At 42.0% G+C, this 16616-nt stretch overlaps 2 protein-coding genes and 1 long non-coding RNA gene across 3 annotated transcripts; all 3 read right to left on the bottom strand.

Annotated features, from left to right (window-relative positions):
* Positions 1–2794: 2794 nt before the first annotated feature.
* On the bottom strand, positions 2795–8029 carry LOC120433045 (neoverrucotoxin subunit beta-like). The gene is made up of 5 exons (XM_039598505.1): positions 7408–8029; positions 7124–7297; positions 6303–6458; positions 4342–4388; positions 2795–4166 (listed from the first exon to the last, which is right to left on the bottom strand). The coding sequence occupies exons 1-5, from the start codon at positions 7494–7496 to the stop codon at positions 3598–3600; spliced, it is 1035 nt and encodes a 344-aa protein (XP_039454439.1). The 5' UTR covers positions 7497–8029; the 3' UTR covers positions 2795–3597.
* A 373-nt stretch (positions 8030–8402) lies between these two features.
* On the bottom strand, positions 8403–8912 carry LOC120433027 (protein NLRC3-like; the record flags this gene model as incomplete). The annotated part of the gene is made up of 1 exon (XM_039598469.1): positions 8403–8912. A coding segment is annotated over exon 1 (510 nt), but the record flags the coding sequence as incomplete, so codon positions are not given.
* A 120-nt stretch (positions 8913–9032) lies between these two features.
* Positions 9033–16254, bottom strand: LOC120433326. Its single transcript, XR_005608499.1, has 4 exons — positions 16162–16254; positions 9997–10247; positions 9800–9853; positions 9033–9196 (listed from the first exon to the last, which is right to left on the bottom strand). It is a non-coding gene; the product is annotated as an uncharacterized LOC120433326 (long non-coding RNA).
* Positions 16255–16616: the final 362 nt, after the last annotated feature.

Consider the following 16616-nt stretch of genomic DNA (forward strand, 5'->3'; position numbering starts at 1 on the left):
TGATTCTTGCAGGAGTCCCTCACTGTTAACTTGGAGGTGACCATTTATGTCTGGCTGAGCTGATGGGGTAGAGGTATGAGCAGTCTAGTATGCATGTGTTACCTCAGAACTTGATTGTGGCTGGAAGGGTGTGGGCCAGGAGTCTTTCATGATATACTTATCTTTAATGATGTAGTTAGCCAATGGTGGAGGGCTCTTTGCGATGGGATGCTCTGATATTGAGAGATAGACTGGTTCATTGCGTTGGTTAAGCTGCATACTTTGGTCTCTGATATAGTCACTTACACGTTCATGTGTACTCTGTACCATAACTGGGAGACATTTCCAACTAGGATATAGCGTCCAAGTCAGGATGTAGCATCCAAGTCAGGATTAATTGGTACGTATTTCCTCATGGAGGAAAGTGACATAGCTACAATTAACGTAGCATCATTAGCACTACAAAAATGGATTCCAGTACACACCCAATAGTGTTAGCAAACAACTACCAAGGTATATTCAGTGGATTTTTCCACAAAATATACATAAAATATCATCCTACAATTCAATACAAATGAAAACTTAAAGACGGTGGTGTCGATGGCACAAACAAAAGGCACATGTCTGTGGATAAACTTCACCACATGTGACTCACTAGGAACTAAACAAAATGGCTGACCTCCTATTACTTCTTGAAACTGATTTTCAAGGTTTCAAGTTTCAAGTTTTCAAGTTTTATTGTCATGTACAGATAAACAGTGTAACCACAGTTATCCATAATAAAATTCTTTGTCTCGTGCTCATCAGCTTTACATGAGCATATAGAGAGTGTGCAGTTATATTGAGAAGAAAATAACAGAAATTAGCAGTGGTAGTAATAATAATAATAATAATAATACTAACAATGAAAAGCAGAGGAAAAAATATTAAATATTAGAGAATTTAGTTGGCATTTACATTTAAGACAAGTTGGTATTTAATGTTTGTGCAAGAGTATTTGTAGGTTGTACAAAGTTGTGCAATGAGCATTCAAGTAGCATTTGTTGAAGTGACGGTGTGCAGAGTCCTGTAATTGTAGTGAGTGTGTAGTGGTGTGTATGGAACGTCAGCAGTTCAAAAGCCTGATGGCTTGTGGGTAGAAACTGTCTCTGTGTCTGCTAGCGCGGGTCTGAATGCTCCAGAACCACCTGTCAGACGGCAGGAGTGTGAAAAATCTGTGGCTGGGGTGGCTGGGATCAGAGAGGATCCGCTGCGTCTTCCTCATGCAGCGTTGTCTGTAGAGATCCTGCATGGCTGGCAGTTCAGTCCTGGTGATGCGCTGTGCTGATCTCACCACCCTCTGCAGAGCTTTGTGGTCCAGAGCATTACAGCTGCCATACCAGGTGGTCATGCAGTCAGTCACAATACTTTTAATGGCTGGCCACACCAACATGGTGTGACCAGCTCAGATCCTCGCTGATGTTGATGCCCAGAAATCTGAAGCAGCTGACCCTCTCCACCTCTGCTCCTACGATGTGGATGGGGGTGTGGCCTCCTCTCTGCAGTCTCCTGTAATCCCCGATGAACTCCTTGGTTTCGCTGACGTTAAGCAGTAGGTTGCTGTCACGTTACCATGATGTCAGGGCTCTCACCTCTGCCCTGTATGTTGTCTAATCTCCACCAGAAATGCAGCCGATGATAGTGGTGTCGTCTGCAAATTTGATGATGGTGTTGTAGCTGTGTGTTCCTGTACAGTCGTGGGTGAACAGGGTGTACAGTAGGGGGCTGAGCACACATCCCTGGGGGGCATCTGTGCTGAGTGTGAGTGTGGATGAGGTGTTGCTGCCGATCCGAACCACCTGAGGTCTGTCTGTCAGGAAGTCCAGGATCCAGCTGCACAGGGAGGAGCTGATGTTCAGGTCACAGAGTTTCATGACGAGTCTGGATGGTATGATAGAGTTGAAGGCAGAGCTATAGTCTATGAACAGCATCTGCACATATGTGTTTTTCTGGTCCAGGTGAGAGAGGGCAGTGTGAAGTTCAACTGCTATTGCATCATCTGTAGATCTGTTGGGCCTGTAGGCAAACTGAAGTAGATCAAGTGAAGCAGGGAGTAAGGATGTGATGTGAGCTTACTCCCTGCCTTGAGGCGACTTTTGTTGTGATTTGGCGCTATATAAATAAAATTGAATTGAATTGAATTGAACTATGTGCTCAAAGCACTTCATGGTGTTGGGATTAAATAATTTGCAGTGCCTCAATAATGCTATGCTTTTTATTAATAAGTGTTATAAAGTTATATAGTGTAGTATGAAATGGACACAGCCCTGAAAAATAAAGGCATGAGACCATGTGTCCTTGGAGAGTAGAAAGCTGCAGACTCTCGCTCAAACTTGCCTGGGAAAATGTAGATAAGAGGGGACCAACTCTAGTGGAAAGTTACTGAAACACTGTTGTTTAGACTAGAATGAGAGAGCTTCTGTAATAATACTGTTAGGCAGCGTGTCATGCAGGACACATCTCCCTTCTAGAAGTAATAAAGTGTTAAATGGTCTACTGAGCAGTGTTTTGTCTTCCATCGGATGCCTCTGAGGAATCAAAAGAACTCGGTAAAGTGTTGATATTTAAAATGGCAATGGAGGTGAGTGCTACACGGTGATAGTCATTTAGGTAGCTCACATTAGTTTTCTTTGGAACAGGGATGATGGTGGTCCTCTTAAAACTTTTTGGGACAGCAGACTGGAGCAAGGAAAGGTTAAAAAATAAAACACATTTCAAAATAAAATTAGTCCACTACATAGAGCACCTATATTGCAATAAAATTAAGAGCGGAACACAGTGTGTTAAATTAATTTAATCTGCTTTTCTCCATCTTTATTCATAGTAAAGCCAAGATGCACTGATAAGGTCTCCATCCCTTCAACAGCACAAGTCTGAAGATAGTTTAGAAATAACTGCTGTAGAGAAGTAGAAATGATATTGTCAGATTTCCAAGGTAGACAAACCTCTGTCATATTGTGGGATGGACCAAACCCTAGATCTTACCTGCAGAAGCATCTCAACCCTGGGGTCTTCCAGTGCATACAGCCACAGTCACATAACGTCCATAGCTGAGATGAGAACTAACTAATTTAAAATGGTAATCTGGTACTTCTTAACCTGCTGTATTTCCCATAAAATTGGTTATTGTGTCTGACAGTTATAATAACTTTGCTATCACCATCTCCAATGCAGAGATTCAAGCTGCTAAGAACTCACATAAAAAAGGTATATACAAGGCAGATAACTGTCGACCTAAAATGCTCAAAATAAACATGATTTTACTCAAAGCATTCATTACCTACATCAGAGCAAAGACAGAATGTAAAGAATGAATATACAACCAGATTGTCAGCATTTTCACACTTTATGCAACTTTAACTCCCCTAATCCATCCCAGCAGACCTTGTTCACCCAGGACATAGTGTCAGTCTGCTGAAGGGAAGTTTTGTTGTTGTTTTATTTGTTATATTTAGAAAATTTTAGTTTCAGCCTGCATGAAAACCGAAATGGGTTAAGGCAATTGGTGTTCACACAATTTTACAGCCAAGTCCACTAATTAGGCCTAAGGCTGTATAGACTGAACTATCTGTTCAACAGTCAGAGTTTTTCTCTAACAGGAGGACACTGTTTACACTCAACTGAGCACAGAAACAGTGAGGAACCAGGCCAGGCTATGAATCCAGGATAAAGAGTTTCAGTGAATGTGGTGTTGAAGGTGTGGAGGTGGATCAGAGTGTCAGAGGAGACTCTGTAGAAGGACAGAATGCCAGCAGCACAGTCCACATACACTGCTACTTTGTTAGAGACAGAGGAGGAGGAGGAGATGGATGTTAGTCTGTTACTGTGCCAGACAGAACAAGGACCATTGTCAGTGCAGTACAGACTCCAAGACTGATCATTCCAACCAAACACACAGTTATCACTGCCTCCTTTTCTTTGGATTCTTCTGTAACTCAATGATATAAAAACATCTCCTCTCCACTCGACCTCCCAGTAACAGCGACCAGTAAGACCATTTCTACACAGCAGCTGAGGATGATAATCAAATCTGTCTGGATGATCAGGATATGACTGAACCTCCTTCACACGTGTCACCTTCCTGTAGTTCTCAGACAGTTTGAGGTTTGTGTGTACTGTGTTTGTGTCAATTGTGAGTTGACAGGAATCTGATGGAGAGAACAAACACAATTCAGCTGCAGTTATTGATCCATCATCTGTTCATTGATTGACACTTTATTGATGCCTCCTGATATCTAAGATGTGAATGAGTGATGTGACAGTTTGAAGATGGTTGAATGTGTGCTGCTTTGTTTTCATGAATCACATTAAAAACACACTTACACTTCCTCAGACCTGGTCTCAACCATCGGACTCCAGCAGGCTCCACCCTGAAAGGAAGAGGGGGCTCAGACCAGCACAGTCTCTTTCAGCATGCACACATGGGCTTTATATGGTTCCCATACACATACTGTTAGACACTATAAACGAACAGTGCAACATTTTCACAAATACACTTCAATCCATACGTGGATCAAACTGCTGATGATTTGGACTGATCCTGGAGTTGTTTCTTTGAAGGAGTTTTTGGATTTGTTTTTACAGCAATGAATAAAGTTAAAGAATGGCTACACTGTTTTACTCATTATTGTAATGATAATAACAAGTGTCAGGGACCTGGGTCTGAGGGACCCAGGGTCTATGAGCAGTGTGGAATCTTATTATAATTACATGTTTTTAGCAATATTTGGTATTTACTGTTATTTACACTTAGCTAGATTATTGCAATGGTATTGTGTTTATTATATTGCTCTCTTTTTTGCTTGTTTTCTCTTTTTTCCTTTTTCTTTCTCTCAACAGGTGACCCGGGAGGTTTTTTTCTTTTTAAGTGCCATTTCTCACTGTCCCTCTTCCCCTTCATTTTTCCTTTCCTTCATCTTCCTTTCTTCCTTTCCTGTCACACAGCCATGTCTGTCCCATCTGTACAACTGAAAATAAAATAAAATAAATAATAACAACAAAGGTTGATCAAATGGACCCATACAGCAAGGCTGTGATGATCCACTTGGTAAAGTACATCTGTTGGTTACCTTTGTTGGCCTTCGGACAGCAATTCTGACAGCTAAAGAACCAAATGGGACAGGCAAAAAAAAACAAACCCCAAAAACATAAATAAATGGCAATAGAGGAGCAGTAAAGCATGGAACTAGTGACTGATTTCCAGCTTCGCATTGAATAATGTTAAGAGGCAGGTACACAGAACTGAGCTTGCCCCTGCTACCTGGTGCTGATGGGTGCGTGGAGCTACAAGGTACGCAGTAGCTTTTGCTGTTGAAGCTGCAATTTGCTTCTGCACAGAAGAAGACTTTGGACTGACATTAAGATGTGCAAATTTCAGAAGCAGTTGAAACCGGGCTACAGTTGAGTCTGAATCTATATCTTGTTGAATTTCTGGTGAGTGGCCAGAATTACTTCATAACTGGATTCAGCGGAGAGAACATGAGTGAATGGATCAGAGTAGCAGACCAGATTTTTCGGTGGCAAGAGAACTCATACAAAGTTTCCCCGGACGGTTGGCGGCATTCGGTCTCTCTGAAGAATCACCATGACGTTCAGTGTGTTTGACTTTCTTGGATTGCCTGGGGGGAAAGTGATGAAGCAAACCTGAGTAGTTCTTAGTCTGTTCTTCATCTGATGTGCTGACGGAGAGGGTGATTGTAAGTGAATAGAAGGGTGAGTAAAATTATGTTACTCATGTGAGATAAGCTGTGTAAAAGGCCTTGAAAGGTGTTCACACGAAAACAAGAAGGAATAGCTTGTAGAACTGGGGGGTGATATATAGATAAGAGCCAGAAGGGGCATGTTTGGAGGCATGGACCTGCTCCTGAAATTTAGATAATTTATCTCCAATTGCAAATTTTGTGGTAGAGATTAGGCATTAACTAAATGAAAATATGGAAGAATCATGATGATTATTTCATTTTTTCTGTTTTTTTTAAATTAATGTTTTTACTATTCTATGAAATAATGAAACTTAAAGGTTGATGATGTGATGTTTAATAATATTAATAATGATAACAATAATAATAATAATAGGCACCTTTAAAAACCCTCAAGGTCACCTTACAATAGTACAAAAAAAAAAATAAAAACATAAGGTAAATGAAAAAACAAGTATGAAAGTATTAAAGTACAAGGTAAAAATAGACTAAGAATCATGATGAAGGGCATGCAATTTTGAATAGATGGGTATTTCATTTTCTATCAGATAAAGAGCAGCAAAGCTGCAGTAGACCTCTCCATACCTTAGAGTTTCAAGTTTCAGTAGGTCCCTTAGCTTTTCTACTGAGTCTCCTATGTTATTGTAGCTCAGGTCCAGCTCTTTCAGATGCGCGGGGTTAGAGATCAGTGATGAAGCCAAAGAAGCACAGCCTTCATTTGTGATCAGACAGCCTGAGAGACTTAAGAAAGAAAATTTAAAAATATAAATATGATTTTTTCCCTTTTGCAATTTCATCAAGCTACACTTTATCTGAGAAAAATAAAGATCACTTATCAGGGGAGGCACGACATTCCATAATATGCGAAGGTCAGTTTTTATTTACTACCACTTACTTTGATGCCCTACACCAGCTTCAGATGCGTTGCAGCCATCAAATTCAAAATGAGCTACTGTTATTTCATGAAATTGTAGAATTTTCCAATTTAAACATTTCCTTTTTTATTGACATTTTACACAGGACTCCTTTTTTTTTTTAATGAAATTGGGTTGGTAAATCGTAATGTTGTTTTTAAATTCAAAGTCACCATACAATTTCACGTTACCAAACTATATCAAAATATATTACTATAATTATTTGTAAAAATAAATAAATAAAGGAATAGTAAATTAGTGTGTATATGACTCATTAAAACTAAAAGAAAAGAAAACTGTAAAGAAGGAATGGTTGGAATATCAGTAACAGGATCAAAATAAACATTCAAAGCATCATGTTAGAAAATTTTGAAACGGAACAGAGTGATAAGAACAATAGGGTCAGATTTAATCACATTCTGTCATGGATAATATTTTGTATTAGTAGCATATTCTTCGTTATAACATATGAAGACTGTAATATGATCTGACCTCAGAGTTTCCAGTTTGGAGTGTGGACTTGCCACTCCAGGAAGAAGAAGCTTTACTCCTGAATCCTTCAGGTCATTGTTACTCAGGTCCAGCTTCCTCAGACTAGATGACTGGGAGAGGAGAACTGAGGACAGAGCTTTACAACTTCTCTCTGAGAGGTGACAGCCACTTAATCTAAAGAGAGAATTATAATAAAATAGTTAATGAGCTATGGTTCTGTTCTCCTGGTAAGAAAGCTGCTTTTCTTTTTTGGGAGGTGGGGGTGGGGGTATATTTTCACTTACAGAGCATTGTTGGAGGCTTTGACCACTGGCAGTAGTGACAGAAGACCCTCCTCTGAAGGAAAATATTTCTTCAGGTCAAACACATCCATATCTACTTCTGATGTTAGTAAAATGAAGACCAGAGCTGACCATTGAGCAGGAGACAGTTTATCTGTGGAGAGGCTTCCTGATCTCAGTGATAGTTGGATCTTCTTCACTACAGAACGATCTTTGAGCTCATTCAGACAGTGGAGCAAATTGATGCTTTTCTCTGCAGACAGATTCTCACTGAGCTTCTTCTTGATGTACTGGACTGTTTCCTTATTGGTCTGTGAGCTACTTTCTGTCTGTGGCAGCAGACCTCGTAGGAGAGTCTGATTGGCCTCCACTGAAAGACCCAGGAGGAAGCGGAGGAACAAATCCAGGTGTCCATTTGGACTCTGCAAAGCTTTGTCCACAGCACTCTGGAAGAAAATCAGCCTATCATAAGAATTTCTTCGATTGAACTGGGAGAGTGTTCGTTGTTCTTCCAGCAGATTGAGTCCAGAGTTGATGAAAGTTAGATGGACATGAAGAGCAGCCAGAAACTCCTGAACACTCAGATGGATGAAGCAGAACACCTTGTCCTGGTACAGTCCTCTCTCCTTTTTGAAGATCTGTGTGAACACTCCTGAGTACACTGAGGCTACTCTGATATCGATGCCACACTCTGTCAGGTCTGATTCATAGAAGATCAGGTTTCCTTTCTGCAGCTGATCAAAAGCCAGTTTTCCCAGAGACTCAATCATCTTCCTGCTCTCTGGACTCCAGTGTGGATCTGACTCAGCTCCTCCATCATACTTGACCTTCTTCACTTTGGCCTGAACCACCAGGAAGTGGATGTACATCTCAGTCAGGGTCTTGGGCAGCTGTCCTCCCTCTCTGGTTTCCAGCACATCCTCCAGAACTGTAGCAGTGATCCAGCAGAAGACTGGGATGTGGCACATGATGTGTAGGCTTCGTGATGTCTTGATGTGGGAGATGATCCTGCTGGCGTCATCTCTGGATCTCTTCCTGAAGTACTCCTCCTTATGCGGGTCAGTGAACCCTCTGACCTCTGTCACCATGTCAACATAGTCAGGGGGAATCTGATTGGCTGCTGCAGGTCGTGTTGTTACCCAGAGTCTTGCAGATGGAAGAAGTTTCCCCCTGATCAGATTTGTCAGAAGCGCATGAACTGTAGTCGACTCTGTAATATCAGTAACACTCTCAGTGTTGTTAAAGTCCAGAGGAGGTCGACACTCATCCAGACCATCAAAGATGAACACAACCTGGAAGTCTTCAAAGCTGCAGATTCCTGCTTCTGTGGTTTCAGTAAAGAAGTGATGAACAAGTTCCACCAAGCTGAACTTTTCCTCTTTCAGCATATTTAGCTCTCTGAAAGTGAATGGAAATATGAACTGGATGTCCTGGTTGGCTTTGTCTTCAGCCCAGTCGAGGGTGTATTTCTGTGTTAAGACTGTTTTCCCAATGCCAGCCTCACCCATTGTTAGCACTGTTCTGATTGGTGCATCTCTTCCAGGTGAGCTTTTAAAGATGTCTTCTCGTCTGATTGTTGTTTCTGGTTTGTCTGGTTTCCTGGATGCTGTTTCAATCTGTCGGACCTCATGTTCATCATTGACCTCTGTAGTTTCTCCCTTTGTGATGTAGAGCTCTGTGTAGATCTGATTCAGAAGGTTTGGGTTTCCTGCTTTAGCAATCCCCTCAAACACACACTGGAACTCCTTCTTCAAGACAGACTTGAGTTTTACTTGGCAGTTTTTAAGAACATCTGATTGAAGAAAATAATCAAATAAGTAGATGTATTTATTTATTCATTTATTTGTATTTATTTATTTTGGGTATGGGGGTTTTAGTTGTGATGTTTTATCTTACTGTTTCTTTCTGTCTCTTTGAATTATTCTTGCTATGTTATAAAATACTTCGCTGTTGTGTGCTTTAACTCATAAGTCTTTCCATAGTAAACAGCATGTAACACGGCTCATGAGTTTTAACATAAAAAATGTGTTCACTTCTCTCTTACAAATTAATTGCTACTGGTTTCTTTATATAATGTTTACCATTTCATTCCAATTTTATTTGCAACATGTCATGATTACTGTCATTTTTGGATGACATTTTACCTAAAATGTTGAATAAAAAATAAACTATAATGAGAAAATGTCTTGCTGTAATGTAAGAATCTTGTGAACATGTGTGATATGTTCACATCCTGTGAATGGTTCCCACCAGGAATCATCAGCTCGTTCCTTTGTGGTTGGAATTTTAATTCCAGGAGTTTAATGTTGGAATTAAAAAGCTGTCTACAGTAAGACTAAAGGAATAAAAAATACCACATTGAAACAAACAGCTCATCAAACTGCTGAATGCTTACCCTCTGATGTAACTGCCCGGGCTGGTTGTTTCACCACACCTTGTGGCTGTTTATCTGTTGGAGGAAATCTGAAATCATGAACAGGTCTTTAAATGTTTGGATTTTCCCATTGATCTTGATCATCAATCGTGCATGATTTGAGTCTATGTGTGTGCGTGACTTTGTGTGTCATATTATTTTCTTTTCCTTTTACTGACTTGTTCGAGTCTTGACTTTGTCCAAAATCTTCCTTGTGACATCTAAAGCATCTTCAGTTTTGTATATGTTGATAATCACATTCACTGTTTTCTGTTTGTCACATATCTGAAGATCACTCTTTGGGATTGCTGGTAAACCATCCAATAACTCAGACTTTTGTAGATACCACTTAAAATATTTAAGTTCCTTGTCTCCTAAACCTTCCAGTATTTCCAGGAGTTGTGTCTGAACAGGTTCCATCATTTTTGTTCTATAAAAACACAAGAGCACAATTCTGAAGAACCAGATCAGATCAGGGTTGGTGTGTTATATCATAAAGTTTAAGATAATATAAGATGAGACTAGCTAAGACAGCCTTTACTACTCACAGAGTTGCCTCAGTTAAGGTCTCAGTTTTGCCACAAAATAGTCCAAAACAACAAAAAAAAAAATCCATCAGGAGCATTTGAGCTGATTAAATAGTCCAAAACAGCATGTTCACAAAAGAAAATTGAGGTCAGGGAACAGTTTACAAACAGTTCAGGGGGCCGACCCAGAGGCCGACAGCACAGCAGCCCATAAACAGAGTAGCTCAGGGGGCCGACCCAGAGGCCAGTGGCACAGACAGAGTTCAGGAGGCCGGCCACGTGGAAAGCGGCAGTGCAGACATAGTTCAGGGGGCCAATCGCAGAGCCAGCGGTGGTGATAAGACAGTTCAGGGGGCCAGCCATGTGCAAAGCGGCAGTGGCGTGGGTGAAGCAAATCTGGAGGCTGACTGTGCGTAAAGCAGCAATGGTATAAAAACAGTTTAGGAGGCCACTCATGATGGCGAAGATCCTCAGCCAATGGTCTGGAAAGTGGCCCGCGGCAGTGTGGTGTTGGATGTCGAGGTGCAGGCTGTGCTGCATGAGGATGAACAGGCAGAGCAGGACGTGGACAAGCAGGCCATGCTGAACAGGATGAGCAGGCTGTGCTAGTCAAGGATTTGGTCATGACGGCGCTGTCATGGTTCTGGGTCATTTTGACCCAGTATTTTGAGTTTGTTATTTTTTGGTTTATTTTTGCATTACGAATTATTTTCTGATGCTCTTGTGCTTTGTTGATTATTATTAGAATGAAATGTTTCTGTTTATTTTGTGTTTAGGGATTAGTTCTCAGGTTTTGTGTCTCATATTTAGTGTAGGTTCAGTTCTTTGTCTAGTCTGCATCTTTGTGTAGTGGTTTCTTGTTTCCTGTTTTATTGTGAAGGTCTGTGTCTCATGTGAGTGTATTCAGTTTGCCTCCCTTGTCTCATCTTGTCAATTACTTCCAGCTGTGTTCCCCACCTGTGTGTAATCTCCCTGTGTTCTTCTGAGTGTATTTAAGTCGTGTCTTCTGTTCTACTCGCTGGTCCGTCTGTTAATCTCCTGTATTTCTCCTGTGTTTTCCCTGCTGTCCACCTTCCTATGCCTCTATTCCTCCTCCTCCTTCATGTTCATGTTCGTGCTCAGGTTTTCTGTTCTGTAGTTTAGTTTGCCCCAGTATAGTTTAGCTTTTGTTCGGTTTTGCCATTTTTTCACCTTGTGCGTTATTTTCAATAAATCACCTCCCCTTCTCAGCGAGTGTCTGCACTTGGATCCTCCTTTATTTTTCCCTCACGGCTCATCTCATTCGCTGTGACAGGCACAGGACCACATAGCGCAGGACCAGATGGTGCAGGACCAGACGGCAATGTGGCAGCCATCGGTGGTGTGGTTGTTGCAGGTGGTGGATCTGATGGCGGCATGGCTGTCCCAGATGGTTGACCTGACGGTTGAGTAGTTAGTGGAACTGAGGGCTGGACAGACTCTCTACAGCCTTCAGCAGAGGCAGACAACGGCTGGGCAGACAGTCCATCATAGTTGTCAGATACGTCAAAACTGTGGAAAGACCACACTCCACAGCCGCCAGTGGAAACAGATGGTGGCATGGAAGCTGCAGAGTGCTGGAGCGGCTCACCATAGCCCCCAGTGGAGATGAGGAAGTGCTGGAGTGGCTCTCCAGAGCCCCCAGTGGGAACAGACAGCTAGTGCGGATCTCCAGAGCCCCCAGTGGGAACAGATGCCGGGTGCGGATATCTTTGGCTGAGGCGACACAGGGCCAGCAGGTGCGGAGACCTCTGGGTGGACAGGTGGCTGAGTAGGTGGCTGAGCAGGTGATTGAGCTAGCAACTGAGCAGGTCACTGAGCTAAAGACTGAGCTCAAGAGTGAGCAAGTAACAGTGAACTGGTTCACGGCAGCCCTCAGCCTGGGAACTGGGACAAGCAGCGGCAACGGCTGGGCAGCTCCTGTCCCCACCCGGGGAGCTGGTACCGGTGCCACAACTAGCAGAGCCTCAGCTGGCCTGGACCAACCATGCCCCAGCCCCCCTGCGTACCGGTTGAACACAGCAAGGCAGAGGAGCAGGCTCTGTAAAAACTGACTCATCAAAAATGGGTTTCACACATTTTCCACCATGACGAACTGTTAAAAGAAAATCAGTCTCAGTAGTCTCTGAATTTAGAAGTCCTGGCTCAGAAAAAAACAGACAAAAATATGTTTCAAATTTTTTCCACCATAATGAACAGTTTTTGAAAAAAAAAAAAGGTCTTAGCTGACTCTGAGTTTATCACTTGAGTTTCAGAAGGAGCAGTACAAAAACAGTTTTCAAAATGCAACTCATCATCAAGCTAAGTAGTCTCAAAAATTTCTGAGGTGGGATTATTGTTCACAGATCGTGTAGTCTCTGGGGGACCATAGGAAAAACAGTCCTTTTGACTCACCACCGGGAGATGCTCAGCGGAGGAAGAGTGACAACGACATGAGGGACACTTTCTCCATCAGCAGTAAAGCCGTGCCTAAAGCACGCATGATGACAGCACCGAGGCTGAGGAGTGAGTGGAGTAAAACAGAGATATCCCACTTGCAGCTTAGGTAACACAATTGCAGGTGGGGCAGCAGGTGGAGCAGCATGGCATCTCCAGGGACCTCCCAGAGCTAAACGAGTGTAGACGGGGGTGAGCCATTGCTTCTGCCAGAGCTGTTCCTCCAGCTGGAAGAGTGCTGCCTGCTGTCGCTCGTGCAGTTTGGAGTCTGCTGGGTCCACAGTATGGTCGGAAGATGAGAGGTGTGGACCCAGGTACAGACAAAGATACAGGAGAATGTCTCAAACTAAAAATGAGCCTTTATTTGTGGCTATATGAATCACCACAAAAACAGCTCACAAGGGGAACCTAGACTGGGAGAAACTAACATGAAACCTGAAACATAGAACGAGAAAACCTGAAAACTGGAAACACGGGTAGAGAAACTCAGGGGAAGATGAACAGGGGATGACACACAGAATGATGAGCTGGGATGACAAACAGTCCTGGTCCTTTGTCAGTGTAGTCTGCTTTACTTCATGTGTCTATTGAAGTAAAACAGGAAACACACTATATCATAATTCAGAAGTATAAAACATTGCGTCACCGACCCAGGACCATGAAAAAAAACATCTTGACGACCCCCAAGACTTCCGGGAAAATACTGGATGAGACAGAAGTTGAACTGGTCAGCTGATGTGGTTGACTGCCAGCTTGGGTCTGCATTGTTTGTGTTGCTGAACTTCTGATATCCTTGTTTGTTTACCATCTGTGGATTAATTGGAAAACTTGGAGTCGAGTATCTTTTGTTCAATGAGCTAGACTTGATTGGACAGGTGATTCTCAAAACATGGATTGGATTTTGTTCTTCTTTTTTTTCTACATAGATGAATAGTATTAATTGGAACTGGACTGAGCTAGCCAGGACTGTGAACTTGTGTTTCAAGTTGCGGTTGTTGATATATTTTTTTCCTTATGAACCTCTTGTCACATGATGATGAGTAGCCTCAATTGGAGGGTGTTTAGGAGGAAATCTTGAATGAGCGGGTGGAGAGAGTCCAGTAACCAGTCCAGTAACATATCCCCCCAAAACTCCTCATAGGGGTTGAGTGCTGCTGGGTCCATTGTGTGACTGGTTTGCAATGTCACAATCTGGGAGGCAGATCATCTGGAGGAGGAGGATTTGCACCCAAACCCAAGCACGGACAACAGCGTAGCTGTGAGAAAGTTTATTAACAATGAAAAGCAAAATATAAACCAAAGCAGAGCATTGCAGGGAACTATGCTAACAAAAACCTAAACTGGGAACAGCTACAAAATAATAATGAAAGGAACAAAAACCTGCAACGAGAAACCTGAAACACGAAAACGTGAGACTGTCATGTCTGCAGTGGCAGACGAGTGGAGGTTGGAAGTAGGACCCAAGATGCAAACACTGACTTTGATGAGAGTGAGCTTTATTGTGATGGCGATGGAACAAACAGCAAAGGAGGTGGCAAGTGCTGAACCTAAGATTAACTAAACTGGGAAACACTAACACAAGCAGACCTGAAATGGAGACGCAGGGAGACTGGGGGAACCAACATAGGATGACGCAGGGAAATAACGCAGACGAACCAGCAACAGGCAGGAGAACACACAGGGCTTAAATACACACAGCAGTAATGAAGGGATGGGAGACAGGAGGGGAACACACCTGGGAGAAATCACAGCTGACGAGACAGGGGAAATGTAAATTGAACACACTCACATGAGACAAGGACCTTCAGAATAAAACAGGAAATAGACACAGAGGACCAGAAAAGACACTGAACTTAACAGATAGACTCACGAGCAGACACAGTGACACCATGGACAGACATAGGGGACACAGGCAGGCGTAAAACAAAACCCTAAAACATAGCAAACCTAAACAAAAGACATAACAGAATAAACAAGAACATAGAATAATATAAAGATACACAAAACACTGAGTCGTCAGACTCAGGACCATGACAGAGATTTGGAACCTGGAACATGGAGAAACACATGGCAGAAATAAAGGGGTAGACACGCAGATGAACCAGCAACTAACAGAGGGAAATGCAAGGCTTAAATACAGAGAGTGATAACGAGGGAATAAGACACAGAAGGGGAACACAGCTGGGAGTAATCAGACATGACAAGACCAAAGGGAAGCAAAACTCAATACATTGACATAGGACACAGACTTTCAAAGTAAAACAGGAAAAATACCAGACACAGACTTGACTAGGTGAGATAGCAACCATGAAACACAGAAACTAAAAGACTAGAAAAGATAAACCATGACAAAATCAAAGTTCAATAGTAATACAGAAACAAAAACACTGGGTCACAGATCCAGGACCGTGACACCACTTCTGTGTTGAGTTTTTTTTTCCTTAATTGTGCGTTATTTATTGATCTGTCGATAAATTCAAGGTCACTGAGATAAAATGGGGCCTGATTATTCAAGACCTTGTATTACTGGAGCAGGATCAACAATAATTAATTTATCTGAGCAGAGCACTAAATCAGATAAAAAAATCTAAGCACTAGGAAAGAAACTCTTAGTAAGGCCCAAGTGGACGTAACAATTTTTTCAGATTTTTGAGTTTTCCAGCAATGGTGGACAAGCTTCAGGTTCAAAATGAATTAAAACTCTGTCTAGGTCTTTGGTTGATTAACAAGCTGGAGTGGGAGATTGCTGCCACAGACACGCCTCAGCCTGTGCTTCGAAGATTCTGATAATTAGTATAACTTAGGGGTACTGATTTATTTAAACTAACATAATCATCCTTCTGTATACAGATTAAGCAATGTAAATCAATTTGTTGATCTGTTATTAGTTACCACTTACTAAGAGAGACTTGGAAGAGAGAGACCTAATGTTTAAAAAGGTGGTATTCAGAATACAGTTACTTTCTTGAAATAAATGGATTACATGGCGGTCTTTTCCTGTTTTATATGTTAGCTATGCCCTCTCTACTTTTGATAATTCCACGCCGGTGGAATCCCAAACAAAACACGCATTTATGAGAATAAACTCTGCAGACGAATGTTTTTACATCATCTGAACATGTCAAATATAACACAGACAGTCTCCTGTGATTGGTTCCTGAAACCACCTTTACGACCACAAGTAAAGAAAAGTTTAATATTCTCCTTGTCTCTCACAGAGTAAAGGAAAACTGAAAACTGTTAGCAGCTGTTTGATGTCTGAGAGCTGCAGTGGTTCTGATAAAGAGTGAGCACTCTGAGATCTCAGTGAGGTGTAACAAGGAGAAAATGTTTGCTACCTGTTAAACAGAAACACAGACTTACAGTAATGACGATGAGTCCTGGTTCTCCTCACAGATCCAAGAGTTCACAGAGTGGAGCTGAAGACTTCACTTCACCTGAGCTGGATCATCTCACCTGCAAACACTGATACACTGAGTGTCACTACTTCCTGTCAAGCACAGTAGGCTCCACCTCAGCTTCTAAAACCTGAATGTTGACTTCTTGGAACAAACTGGTTTGATCTGTTTGATCTGTTTTCCTGAAGTAAGATTTTCAGGGCCGGGAACAATATCCTTAGTTTGATCTGAATTAAGAAGCAGAAAATTAGCGGCCATCCAGGTCTTTATGTCTTTAAGACATTCCTGCAGTTTAACTAATTGGTGTGTATTATCTGGCTTCATGGACAGACAGAGCTGTGTATCATCTGCATAGCAGTGAAAATGTATGCTATGCCTTCTGATGATACTGCCTAAGGGAAGCATGTATAATGTAAAAAG

This window comes from Oreochromis aureus, linkage group 15 (assembly GCF_013358895.1).
Source record: "Oreochromis aureus strain Israel breed Guangdong linkage group 15, ZZ_aureus, whole genome shotgun sequence".
Taxonomy (NCBI): Eukaryota; Metazoa; Chordata; class Actinopteri; order Cichliformes; family Cichlidae; genus Oreochromis; species Oreochromis aureus.